This window comes from Triturus cristatus, chromosome 4_1 (genome assembly GCF_964204655.1).
Source record: "Triturus cristatus chromosome 4_1, aTriCri1.1, whole genome shotgun sequence".
Taxonomy (NCBI): domain Eukaryota; kingdom Metazoa; phylum Chordata; class Amphibia; order Caudata; family Salamandridae; genus Triturus; species Triturus cristatus.
The window spans coordinates 251,190,513-251,204,683 of record NC_140585.1 but is presented as its reverse complement, the minus strand read 5'-3'; the positions used below and the strand labels follow the sequence as shown (position 1 = coordinate 251,204,683).

The 14,171-nt window shown below is 46.2% G+C and overlaps 1 protein-coding gene across 1 annotated transcript in view; it reads right to left on the bottom strand.

Moving 5' to 3' along the window:
• NUP205 (nucleoporin 205) overlaps nucleotides 1-14,171 on the bottom strand; it is an 839,084-nt gene that overhangs the window by 771,975 nt on the left and 52,938 nt on the right. Inside the window, exons 3-5 of the mRNA XM_085651995.1 lie at nucleotides 12,714-12,885; nucleotides 8,265-8,409; nucleotides 7,982-8,141 (exon numbers count right to left, since the gene is read on the bottom strand). Of these exons, the coding sequence (XP_085508121.1) occupies nucleotides 7,982-8,141; nucleotides 8,265-8,409; nucleotides 12,714-12,885 (477 nt within the window). The remainder of the gene's footprint in view (nucleotides 1-7,981; nucleotides 8,142-8,264; nucleotides 8,410-12,713; nucleotides 12,886-14,171) is intronic.

The window sequence follows — 14,171 nt, the reverse complement described above, 5'->3', positions numbered from 1 at the left end:
TTACTGAGTATCTTATAGTCGGTATTCAGAATAGAAAGGGGTCTGTAAGACAGAAGATCAGTCGGTACCTTGTCCGGTTTCAGTAAGGACGTGACGATCGCCTCCTTGGGAGTAGGTGGCAGAATTCCATTTTCCAGAGAAGTAGTATAGATTTGTAACAATCTCAGGACCAATTTATCCGCAAAAGTGGAGTAAAACTCCACTGGAAGGCCATCTGAACCCGGCGTCTTGTTGCGAGCCAGTGCTTTTATTGCCATCCGGATTTCCGTTGCTGTAATCAGTGCCGCCATCTCTTCGGCCACTGTATCAGAGACCTTAGGAAGCGGAAACTCAGCCAGAAAGGCATGCGTGGGCGCTAGGCCATCTACACTAGGGGCCGTATATAAGCGAGCATAATGTTCCTGAAATGCTATATTAATCTCCCCCTGGGATGTAACCAAAATATTGTTAACCGTGCTCACTGCCGGAACCGGAGTAGGACTCAACGTTGGCTGGATCAACCGTGCTAATAGGGTGCCCGCCCTGTCTGCCTTAGAGTGCGTACGCTGTGTATAAGCAGCAAAGTCCAACAGACATAGGCGCTCTAACAACTCGGCATATTTAATCCTAGCAGACTGCAATGGCTCTGCACCGGCTATGCCTCCCTGGGCCTCAACCTCTAGAGCCTGCAGCTTCCCTTCCAAGTCAGTAAGGTCCCTGATCGCCTCCCTCCGTGACCCCGCCAGTGTCCCCATGGCAACCCCACGGATCGTCACCTTGAAGGCCTCCCATTCAAGAGCTCTAGACGAGGCTGAGCCGTCATTTTCCACCAAAAATGTGTCCACAGCTGTAGACAATGCCGCCCGATATACCTGGTCCTCGAGTTGTAGCGGCTGCATCCTCCATACTGGAATTGGAGTCAGGGAAGGGCCCCAGGACAATCGCATCTCGATAGGATTGTGATCAGATATTGTCTTGCCCCGAAACTCACAATGCGTTACTGCAGTGGAGAGCTCTGGAGAGCAAAGAAAATGATCCAACCACGTGTGTAGTTTATGGGGGTGAGAATAAAAGGAATATTCCCTCATATTCACATGTAGTGCCCTCCAGATATCTATTAGACCCCAACCCTGCGCCCAGCGGGTTAAGGCTGCCGCCTGCGCCCTCGCTGCTGTATTGAGTAAGGGAGGATGGGAGCGATCCAAGCTAGTGTCAAATACTGCATTGAAATCACCGCCCAGAAGCCACGGGACATGGGACCAGCCCTCAAGCGCCCGCGACACCCGCGCTAAAAACAGTTCTTGGTCTGTGTTTGGGGCGTAGAGGGACCCCAGCACAACCTGTCTCCCGTCCAATGTACCCAATATAAGGACAAACCGGCCCTGGTCATCAACTCTACATTCAGTAAGAGAAAAGGGGATACCCGCCCTAATCCAAATGGCTGCCCCTCGGGAAAAGGCGGAGTACGCCGTCGCGTACAATTGACCACGCCATCTCCTTTGCAGCTTCGCTGTTTCAGTGGGAAGCAAATGTGTCTCTTGAAAGCAAATGATTTGGGCTTTACAGCGATGCAGTTGCGCAGCTATTCTATGATGCTTAGATATGGAACCCATGCCCCTCACATTCCACGAAACCATGTTATAAGAATTAACAGTAGACATCATCGGATAAAGACAAAAGGGGAGGTCCACCCCGGATCCCAGCCCAATCCACCAAACCTCACCCTCATCCCCGGGAACTTCAGACTATGCAGCATAAATACAACACATTTAACTAACTCCCAATACTGGGTCCAACGCACAAACACCGTTCGACCAAACCATGCAAACAAAGTAAGCATTCCACTCATCCAACCAATGCTACCGCCTTTGGGGGAAGGTCGCTAACTCCATTAACAGTCGCGTATAAGCAATAAGGCACACACGTGAGAGCCCATTACGGAGCCCGGGCCAGGGACTTAGTCATCAATTCCCTCCTGCCATAACTGTGTTCATGGTCTATGATGTGTTGTAAAACAGGCTAGGCGCGTGTAACGCACTATGACTCTTCAGTCCAGACAGGATAATGACAATAGGCGAAGCATATTCCATGAGCTCGAGGACTTGCAATTATGAGTCTGCTGAGGCTAGAGGATCATTGCTAAGCCGCGAGGCTGCCGAAGGAAACAATGCAATGCTACCCTCAGAGTCAGTGTCTGTATGCACACCTTCAGATTGGCTAGTGCTGATGTCTGGGCGGGAGGCGCGCAATGTGGAGGCAGCGCGGAGGGCCCCTCGCCTGCCCTCCATAACCTGCTGGCGATCTAGAATGTCTGAGATCGAACTTTGTGTGAGAAGGCCTTTCTTACGCCTGCGACAGGGACCTTGTGATTTGGGCAATGAGGAGTCCATGCGTCTCAAGGGGTGCACTTCAGGGAATATCTTGTCTAGCCACTCCCACGCACTGTCAGGGGTATAAAAAAACAGGGACCGCTGTTCATAAAGGATTTTCAGTTTTGCAGGAAACAATAAAACAAATGATAGGCCCGCCTCTCGAGCTCGTGCCTTCACTTCCATGAAGGAAAACCTTTTGCGTTGTACTGCCAAAGTGTAATCCGGAAATATTGATACCCTGGTATTAGCAATCAGCAGAGGGCCCTGATTCCGTGCTGCCTGCAGTAGATGGTCACGATCCCTATAATTTAAAATCCTGGTCATGATAGGAGCGAGGGATTGCTCCTGGTACTGGGCGACGTGCAGGGACCCGATGAGCCCTTTCAACTGTGAAATGTGCAGATAGTCCGGTAGGGGCCACAGTCGACTTTAACCAATCCTCTATGTATTCCGTGGGCGTAGATCCTTCCGTCCCCTCCGGCATCCCCACTATGCGGAGGTTGTTCCGGCGCGCCCGCACTTCCGCATCATCGGCCCGTGCCTGAAGGGAGTCAATCTGCGGCGCATATGTTGGATCTGCTCATCGTGGGCCTGCACCTGGGGTACCATGGTATCCACCTTCTGGTCAGTCGTACGGGCCCTCTCCGCCAGTTTCTTATGATCATCCTTTAACGGGTTGAGTTCCACCGAGACGATGTCCAGCTGAGCCTCCAACACAGAACGGGAATCACGAATCTCCCACAGTATCATGTCCAGCTTGTCCCCTGGCGTGCCGGTCTCTGCTGCCCCCTCCGCCTGATGGGACAGGGCAGATGACTGCCCCGATGCTGGTGAGAGGGACCCCGCCCCCCCGGATTGCGGCGGTATCCTAGGTCTTCCCTTCCCCATAGTCTGCAGTGAATTGGGGCCCAGTGCCAGATATCCCGTGGCAGTGGTAGAGCAGTGGCCACTGCACGGCCTGCGATGTGGTGCTCCAAGCGTGTATGTGGCCCTCTCGGAGCCACTATCCAAGGCAAAGGCACGGAAGCCCCCGGATCGAGCCCAGGGGCCACCCCAGCGTCCCGACTATGGTAGCCGCGTTCCAGCAGATCAGTGAGCCACCATTAACACCCCAGTCCCGAAACAGCGTCAAAGGCCTCCATAGGGACTCAGGCCACTCCCACATCATCCAGGGTGCGCAGTTCAATACAGTCCCCACACAGCCAGCGTTCCGCAACTTATGCCCCAGTCACCGGTGCACACCAGCCGCAATTTACCTCCAAGGGCCTCTCCTATGCAGACTCCACCAGGACAGGCTGGGCACCCCCGCAGCAACGAAGACCAGTATGGGTCCGACTGGCAGCAGCCCGCCGCCCATCGAGTACTGTCGAACCCTGCCCTCTGGACAGGCACCACTCCACGCGGGGGGAAAGGGGGGGGGGAGGGAGGCCCACCAATGCAGCTTTCCACTACACGCTCCCGATCCGGCACAGTCAAGGAGCACCCCCGGGATCACTGCCGCTCCGCCGTGCAGTCCAGTCCCTCGTGCAGGGGGCCTCCTGAGGAACTCCGCCCCGCATTAACCACCACAGCGCCAAGTCATACCTGCTGCGCCCCCGCTGGGCAAATCGCAGCCGGAATTCTCCTCACACCAAGTCCCCCGGGGAGAGCGCCACTCTGCGTCAGCGGCGGCGTTCAGGTCCAGATCTGTGGTCCCGCGTGGGCGCCGTCCGGACGAAGCAGCCTCCACAGCTCCACCAGATCACCTGAAAGGCCGGCGATCCTAGACCCCAGCAGGTCGCAGCCGGAGCCCTCACGTCTCTACCACCCCCGGGCAGGGCACCACGCAGGAGGAGACCGCGACAATATACGCGACCAGGCCCAGCGCCGGGGGTCTCGCGTGGGCGCCGCCCGAGGGAATCAGCTTCTCCAGGCCCGTCGGGCCTTAGGAAGGTCCGCCGCTCAGGCCCCGAGCAGGCCAGGAAACAACTCCGGCCCAGGGGACATCCCCCGGAGGTCCAAATCGCCGCAAAACTCCAACAGAGCTGCCCCACCGATAGAGCACGCCAGCCGCACTCCGCCTGCCGCCTGATCAGGTAGGGAGAGTCGGATATCCTGCCAGATTGTATGCCCTGGCCGGGAGCTCGTCGCTTAAGCGACCGCCATCTTGGGCTGCAGACCACGCCCCACCCCTCTGTTAACAAGTTTTTTAACAGCTTCCTGAAATTCATTGAGTTATTCACCCTCAACCATTTGAATCTCAGGAAGGCACTTGTGTAGACCTTCCTTCAAGTCCATGGGAATGAAACAGTAAAAAAAAAAAAAAAAAAAGAATTTGTTCTGGCCTAAACATTGACGCTCCTATTGCACCTAAATAGGTTTCAAAGGCATCATATGACTGCCTCCGAGGTATGGATGGCTCCCCTGGTGTTTCCAAGAATGGGGGAGGTGAACTCACTGACTGCATTGTATATCAAACTGTTCCACAATAAAGACTTTGAAGACTGAAAAACACGCTAGATATGTAACCTATGTAGGTCTTTTGAGAACAGCGCTCTGTACGACGCTTGCGAACAGCACTAGCTCCCAGAGGTATTATATACTGCACATAATTCTGGGATGGTGTGCTTGTCACTATGAGAATCTTCGCAGACAAGCAATAATTCGAGTGCTCACCAAATAATGATATAACAAACGAGGTGTGCTTGTCATGGTGTAGATTTTCTGTAGACAAGTACATTCTTAAGTGGAAACAAAATTACGATACAAGCAGTGTGTGCTGGTCATCATGTAGCTCCTCGCTTGATATTAGAAACCTATTAACAGCAGCCTGAACGATATCCTACTTATGAACCATCAATATATATATTTGAAGAAATGAATTACCCCTCGATTGAAGCGGACCCCCAGTAGATCAGAGAGCACGGGGACAGATTTTCAGTTGCCGCTGCTCAGACGCGTTTCCGGCCAACGCCCTTCATCAAATGAGTGCTGCACAAAGACCACCAACAAGAATGGATTTCCAGTATCTCCCCTTTTAATCATGTGAACATCAACTCAGGTGAGTAAAATAGCATTCTGGGTCTGGAAGTCCTTCAAGTGAATCCCAAGTGGGCTGCTGGAATCTTGCACTTGCACGGTGATTTAAAAATATATATATATATATATATCGTTTTTGCAGGTTTTTTTTACTGATATGCCCTCTTTGGAATTCATTTTTTAGGTGTGCTGTTCCTCCGACGTTCAAGTATTCACCAATAGACCTAAATAAGCACCATCGCTTGCCACAGACAAAAGTCTTTAATGTTCAAAAATGGCAACCGCATAGTGAATAGTACAGCTTTCCAATTCTTCAAAATGGCCTCTTCCAAAGTTGAATTACAGAGTCACCGCTTTCACAATGTACGCACAGACTTGCATGCTGCACATCGTACTTTCTTTCATATTTAACCCGAATATGCCTGGAGTTTCAAGATAGCCACTTGGATCTATTCTATTTTCTACGGGTGTTAGGGCTTGGCACATGTACATGGTTACACTGACTCAGACTATAATTCTGCGCCTCGTGCTATCCTTCAGGTTCTGTACCACTAGGCCCAAATTTTAAAGATGTGCGCTTGGTTCTCTTATGGTTTCTACAGGAGGCATAGTCACACTGAGACCCTCCCACTTCCAACGATCAGTCGGAACGCCAAGCAGAAATATGTAGCGAAGGCAAGTAACTGAAAAACTCACAGCTAGACACTTTCCGCTTCGCTTCTTTGACTGCCTGATAAACGTCAATGTTACTATATTGACATCGTCCAACAAAATGAAATCAGATGCTTTAAGAGGTAGTATGCTTAGCAAACAAACAAGGATGCTTTAAGAGGACAGACATGTAAAATGTAATATACAAGTTAAGTTACGAATAAGGCTTCAGCAGACTTGTGTTTCATTACTAAAATAACTTTCCAGTCATTACATTTATTACTTCTGCTATTGAAGACACAAAGATTAACTGAAATATACGTTTATCAGAAAAGGTTAATAAATTAAATGAAACAATGCACAAATTACATGGTTGGAAAAACAAGCATTCATTCTCCACACACGGTCACATAGACACACTGGCATAGCATTAAAAAAAAAGATTGGAGCTTAGCGGGTAAGTAACAAGACAACTTAGGGATTTAAGTCTTTATGCCAACTGTTTGTACTTCCTCAAGACTATGTTAATCAAAAAAACATGACTGTAACAGTGATCAAAACAGACAACCAATGCAAAGCGTTACTAACTGCGTTTACAAATAAGTTTCTTAAAAAGTGACCCAGCTGGCTGCATCCTGCTATGGTCAATATATAACTACAGGGGTATGTCATATGAAAAAACGTGGAGAGTATGTTGCAATGATTAGATAGCCATAAGTCCCTCATTTTGACAATGCAAACATCGGGGTTAGCTGCATCACTCAAAGTAGTGGTTACAGCTCATAAATCTAAAGAACTTTACCAAACAGATCGTAATAAAAGACGACTGAACATTAGAGTACATGGAGTAATGATGGCCTAAAAGCTGTGAGAAAGCTGAAAAGACAACCATACTGCTCCTCCACCACCAATGCATAAACCAAAATATTTGGGACATCATTTTACACATGTATTCATTACATAAAGTGAACTCACGCATTACACGAAGTTAACTATACACTTTGACTGTCCATTCAGTTACCAAATCAAAACTTAACAACGCAGATGCCAGATTTTAAGTCTAATTTTACAGACTTCAGGACACAGATACACCAGCTTCTTTTTCCAAGGGCATCTTTAGATCAAGTTTGAGTATTGACTCGTCTTAGTTTCACATGGAAGAGGATATTCACCAAACTCATATATTGCATATCGCACAGCAGTAATTCACTTTCACTAAACAGCATTTTTAGAACTTTGTGTTTATGAAGTAGCAGTTCCTCAGTGGGTGATTATTCTTAAAAGAAAAAGTTGATGGTTCACCCCGTAAAAGGCACTAGCCTCTAATCTACAGCTGAATCAGCTAATCTCCAGTTAAATTGCAGTTACCCGATAGGTATGTCCCAGACTTTTTCCTGCAACAAGCAGTTCGAAATTGCATTTTTTATTCATGACACTCACTCCATTTTTGCATCGTACTGGTCAACTAGTGAAGTGACAAACCCTACTGGACATAATCCTGAGGGCCAGAAATATGCTGCAACTGGTTCGAAATACCAGAGAGGCGCTGAAAAGTAAATCTCCAGACTTAACTGGTCAGTTTTCCATGTTTGCGCTAAAAACTAGCTGGATTGCTTTGCTCAGCACAATGCCCATGAACTGTCAAAAACATTTTGCAGAGACAGAAAACAGAGGTAGAAATTGTAAACTTCTGCACAACAGCAACATTCCAAACTTTCTCATTTGAACAACAGAATACAATTGCACATGGCTGTATAGAGGGATAAATATGTAAGCATTGCAGTACCACCCTCCTCTACAGCAGGTTACACTGTATTTAAGAATGGTCGACCCTGCTCACCCAGCACAGCAATGCCACAGTAAAGGTCTATCAGAGTTGAAGCAATAAGCGGTGTACGGTCCCAGTGTTTTTTTTTTTCCAGAAGACTGTCCCTCTAATATAAGGACACTGATTCTCTTACCTCTTTGCGATGTTTTTCATTGCCAAGGCCACGCCCTCGTTGGAGTCTCTCAAACTCACAGTTCAAGTCAATCTGTGAAACCAGAGTTAGGATCTTCCCAGTTAGGCCCTGCTCCATCAGCTCATCCGTGAAACGTGTAGTCATGGACACCAACTCAGCACTGCAAATCCAAAGAAAAAGAGAAGGTACCAAAGACGTGCGACAACCCAACGCAAAACTAAACACCAACAACGGCTGTTCTTCATGTGCTCACAGCTCACAAACAATGCCTCTATCAATGTACCTGAGCTCCAGTGTCCATGTTTTCCCTCGACGTGACTGGATAAGGGTGTGGAGGGCGCTGGCGATGCATCTTTTCCCATCCCAGTAGAGTAGGACGGCAACCAAGCCCCGTGTTAAGCCAGGAAAGTGTGGCAGCTGGTGTTCGCCTAAAAAAAATAAAAAAAAAAATTAAAAAGAGTGTCGTCATTTTACCACTGTGAACCACAATAGAATACAACTTTAAATAGGACAGTAAAACATTTACCACCTATGAATACAGTTGAAAAATTCAGACTTTTTTATCCAGATCTTCATCTTTTGAAATTCTTACTTACTTAAATGGCAGCAGAAAGGAAATGCATTATTACGGTTTGGCAAGACCACCTCTCTACAGACCCTTCAAAGCCCCTCCACTTAAACGTTTTTCACATTAGTCTTTTGACCAAAAAGTTAATCGAACAGTATCCTGTTAATATCACTCCAGTCCTGTCCTTTGATGCAGTAAGTCGTTTACTTTTTATATGAAATCTTTCTTCAAGAAACAATCAGGTTTTATTGTCTGCAATCCTTTACGTTATTTCCTCTTGCTCGAATAGGGTCAGCTGAAATGATTGAGAACTAGTACACAATTGTACAATACCAGAAGGATGCTTCATAAGAGTTGTACTTATTGTACAAAATAAACCATGGAAAATTGATCTGCTTCATGGGTAGGTGTAGCTGAAGCAAAAACAAGATGAACGCTTACAAATGGAGCAGTGTTCCAACTCAGAAACTCCTGTCAGCTTCTGATACGGAACCAGTGTTTCCTCCTATGCCACTAGATCAAATTGAGACAACCTCGTTATAACGGCGTACCCGCCCACTAACTTCCTATAGACACTGGACTAATCAGGACACATTCCCAGTCCCATTCCATGTTCATACATCCCCGAATCTTCTACACGTCACATCAGGCCATGTAACACACTCATTGAGGACTTCACGTAATAATAGGCCAACCCAACCTTTTTACACCTGACTCGCAGGGGATTGCCACTTTTGGCTCCTTCCCCTCCCACCAGGAACTTAACGCGGACCTTTGGTCCCTATTTGACCCCCTTTGCCGGGTTCGAATTATCACCGGCCTCGCGACACGGCAATGATATTCTGCACCGCCACACAGCCCTGAAGAAAGTCGCGGGTTACTACCCTTATGTGACGAAACACGTGTTGGCTGGTTGTTTTTCTTTGTTGCATTATTAAATACATTTGCATATTATACTGGTGTCAACCACAGATATTCGTACAATACGAGACATTTGAACCATTGTTATAACCTTATTACGTGTGCCCAGGACTGTGTTTTCATTATTCGTGTGTGTTTTCGACTCACACATTTACGGGGGTCACAGGGTATTTTCCACGACCTGGCAGCACCGTGCACACTCCGAGCATAGTAGACACCACGCGAACTAGTCGGAGTGCCAATCTTCCTGTCTTTACTAAAAACCCTACACCGATATGGAGCTTCTGAATTTGTTCAGGGTCTGCTAAGAGGTGGCCGCCTACAACATCACAAGATACAACACGAATATACACAAAATACACAAATGCTTGAAAGGAATCAGAGCTGCATGTGAAAGGAATGAGAAGTCAAGTAGGTGAGTGACTGTCACTGGGACAGGCCCTTAAGAATGCCCAATGCTAAACAAACACGAGCAAGAAGAGGCAGGCCAGTGTTGGGAGCGCAAGGAAGACAAAAGGAAATACAAGTAATTGTAAACTGAACGAGGATGGCGGGTCCTAAGACCACGGAACTCACAAGGGAGAGTCACTGGGTAAATTGGAAAATATGAGGGTGGTACTAGACAGTCAATTGCAAAAAATGTAAGAACTGAGCACATACACTTGATGACGTTTTAGAATGCACATATTTTGGCCAGTTAGCACACAAATGCTGAATAATACTGACTCGAGACACTGAATCCCTAACTATACCAATTAACTAATTAAACTACAGACGACAACTAAAGGATTAACCCCTACCCAGAAACCCTTAAGCCTCACATTAATTTCATCCAGTTACTAGTCTACCCATCCTGTAAAGCAAACTCATAAGGGAAGACTGACTCCAGAATCTGGGGATCACGGTTCGAACCCCGGAGCCGGCGGCAGATTAGCCCAGCACCATGTGACTCTGGGCAATAGCTTGCTTAATCTTCCCGACGGCACCTAGCGCCTAGAGACCCTAACTGGTGATTGTTCGCGCTTTACAAATGTGGATTATTATTACACCATTCTTTGGGGGTCCCCTTCGACAAACAGTATTCCGTTTTAAAACCACGTGGGTCATGAAATCTGTGGAGGCATGTGTTAATGCCCTCTTATTTGTAGGTGAAGGGAGCTCCTAGTAGAGAACCATTCAGAGCACCCACCCTCAACCTTGGTGTCTAGATGTAAACCTATTGCAACGGGGAGGACAAAGCAATCTTTCACCACTGTAGAAAGCGCTTGATCAAATGTTCAGAGAATTAAACACAAAAACGTCGCTGGTATTAATGTTGATATGGTTTAGTTCCTGCACTGAATTCAACTAGAATCAGAGAAACCAGTACCTGTACACCAAATAGTAAGCTGCGTCTTCTTTTTAATAAGTTACTGATTCCACAATCGTAATCCTAAAACAACTATAGAAGTGGTTTTTACACCCTGGTCCTCAAGAAAAACACCCAAACCCACTCTGCCAGTATTTGCCTAGTTTCACATCTGTCCTGCTTGAGAAGGTTAATGTAAAGAACAGTTAATACCTAGAGGCAGCTATTCACTGGGTAAAAAACAAATTTGGTAATGGTTATATTTAGTCCAGATGGGTCATTTGGACCATCTTTTTTGTAGTACCAGACAATTTGCAACAGGCAGTGTATATATAAAAATAGTCAACAACCTGATTTTATTATATACATCTGCGGTGGTTCGCACCGTTGACCATGATATCACTACCCAGGAGGATACTGAGAAGAATTGCAGCTTAACCCCTGTAGACAGTGAGCTTTTCTGTCTTCTTTAGAATTACCTTGTAGCTGCAATGATCTCCAACTTGTTATTCCATACAACATTTGGCAGGTCACCAAAGGCATGAAAATACGACACTCCAGCAGATAACTGGGAGCCCATGTCCGAGATCCTAGTTCACAAGTGCTTCAAAAGTAACACTGCTTCCAACTTGAATGAAGAGCTTTGTTTAAATCACTTACCCCATCATCTTCAGCTTTTTGTAAGATGACCAATAAAGATCTGCACTACCCAAAACACCAATTACGAAAAGTGCAAACCGGTGATGAAAACTTCTCCTAGTCTAGTAAAGAATAGGAGTGGTCTCCAAACCGCACTCCAAATGGTCAAAAAGAACTTGACACCTAAATGACTTCTGGTTGCATGCCAGTAGCTAAAGTAAACATTACTTATGAATTCACTAACGTAAAAGTACTAGACGCCAAGTGTGGTGATAGTTGTTCTCTAGCAAATTAGACAATGTGACCAAGAAGAACTTTGCCCATGGGCTTATTACTCCGAAAGATGATCCAAAGACTCTCACTGTGACCAGTCGTACATTTTCAACACAGCGCTACAACTCTGCCACCATGAAAGCATCCATAGGGCTTCTTTCTTTGTCAAGAGGGAAGGCAGGAGAAGAAAACAAGAAAGTAAACGTCTTTCAGCCTGCTAATATCACAAAATAATCTGATAGTAAGTTACAGCTCTAGACCAGAAGGTCTTTAACAACAGCCCTGAACTTCTGTGCTAGCCACAACTTGACTGCCTTGGAGAGGAGTGTCAAAAATGTCCCCATAGAAGGCTCCAGATTAGTTAATACAAATCGAACAAGAGGTCGAGAAGGTACAGGAGAAAGGAGTAATTCAAAGATAACAAATATCTAGACTTATGATACAACAGTTGAAAGCAGATGGTGTCCCTAGTAGATGGAGGTTGCGGAATCAAACTGAGGCAGCTTCACAAACCATGCGATGCTTCAACTCTTGAGGCCCGGCACCTCTTCATACTTGGTAAGCACAAAGGCTACTGCTCACAGCTAAAGTTGACTTCAAGATTGTATGCATCACACATGAAGCAAACACTGCGCTACCTCCCTATTTCATCAATTAATTCAAAGTCACAGGTAAACATTGAAATGCGAGATGCAAGGACAGTCTAATTCTAGGAATCTCAAATCACTATAACCAAAACAACAAACAGGCATTCTGGTGCCTGGCCCTAGACTGTGGAACTTAAACTCAACTACAAAATAAAGACCTTAATAAATAAAATCAATCGGCAACCATTAAAAAACACACACACACAGAACTTATTTAAGTAACAAGACTAGTTCTACTGCTTCCCTGATCTAATTCAGCCGAGATCTCCCAAACTGCGCCACCCTTCACCGGTCCCACCTCGCATGTCTCACACCTGGAGCCCAGGTTTTGCATACCTGTGAGGAGTAACTCCACGGCTGCTAACTCTCCCATGTCAAAAAGGTCGCTTAGGATGAAGGCCTCTTTAATGAGCTGCTCTGGGAGCAGGCGGGTGCCCTGCTGTCCTTGGATGGCGATCCCCTCAGTGCTGGCTTTCTGTACCTTTTCATGCTGCTGGGCGTTTTTTGGCTGTAAAGGGAAAAGCACGAGTAAAGGGGAAAAATGATGAAGTTAATAGCGGCAGTTAAATAAGATTAAACAATAATAACAAACACTGGCAAAGCCAATAAGTTTGGCTTGCAGTCAGTCAGGATTAAACTAATTTTTTTAAGACAGCAGCAGTAAAACAAGCATTGGCAAAGGAAAGAAGTCTCACCTTTTAAACCTAAGGGCTTTACAAATGCAGTGTCACCATGTATGTGCATCTTTTGGATGCTGTGTCACCATATATTTGCGCCGTTTGGAATTAAGCAGGTGTCTTTATGTTTTTTTAATTTTAATCTACCAATACAAGTTGGCTAATTCCACTTGAATTGGTACATAAACAAAAATTCTACTTGCGCCTAAGTGAAATCTGCAATGCAGTGTGGCATGGCTGTAATTGGTAGCTGTCAGGCCCTATAAAAAATGTAAATAAAATATATTTTAAAGGACGGCAAATGTCAGGAAGCAAAGGAGGAGCAGGTGGGATGAAGCGACAGGGACCAGGTGAGGGAGCAACAGGTGGAGCTTAAGGCTCGGCAAAAAAAGAATTTAAAAAAATGAATGGTTAAGGTTGTGGAGGATTAGGAAGCAACACATGAGGAATGGTGTTTTGGGGGAAGCAGCACATGAGGGTGTGAGCTAGAGTGCGGAGAATGGACCACTTGTCCTGTGTTACCATGGTCTTGTTGGTTGTATCCTTCATAAAAAGACCCTCATAACATCTACACAGGTCGAGGGCGGTATATTTTCATTCTCCGCCATTTGTGTACTGTTTCAGCAACATCATTGGGTCATTTTGTCGTAAAAATGCTGACCTCCACCCGGAGGAAGACCTACTGGTACTGACAGTAGTGGTCAGAGATATCGTGAATTAGTGCTCGTGGTGAAGTGAAGAAATTTAAAGTTAAAATCCCTATGTCACTTGTAACCTCAATAATTTATTCCGGAGGCAGTGAATGGGAGTTTAAAAAAAGTAATGTGCGTATTGAATGAGTTACTGTTCATTCGCACTTCTTAGTGGTCAACATGTTTCAGCCCTCTGTGCATTCTCGGGGCTTTCGTCAGGACCGAACTTAATTGTGTAGGACCAATGAGGTTCTACATGAAGTGGTGTAATTCACCACTGGAATTAGTAGGTCAGATCAATTGTATCTGTACCTTATGAGCGTTTACTTGCCACGCTTCATGGAGTCACGGTCAGAAAGGGAGAAAGGACTGACCGTGACCGGGAATGAAAACGTACCGAGAACGGCCCCCGCGTCACTCGGAGC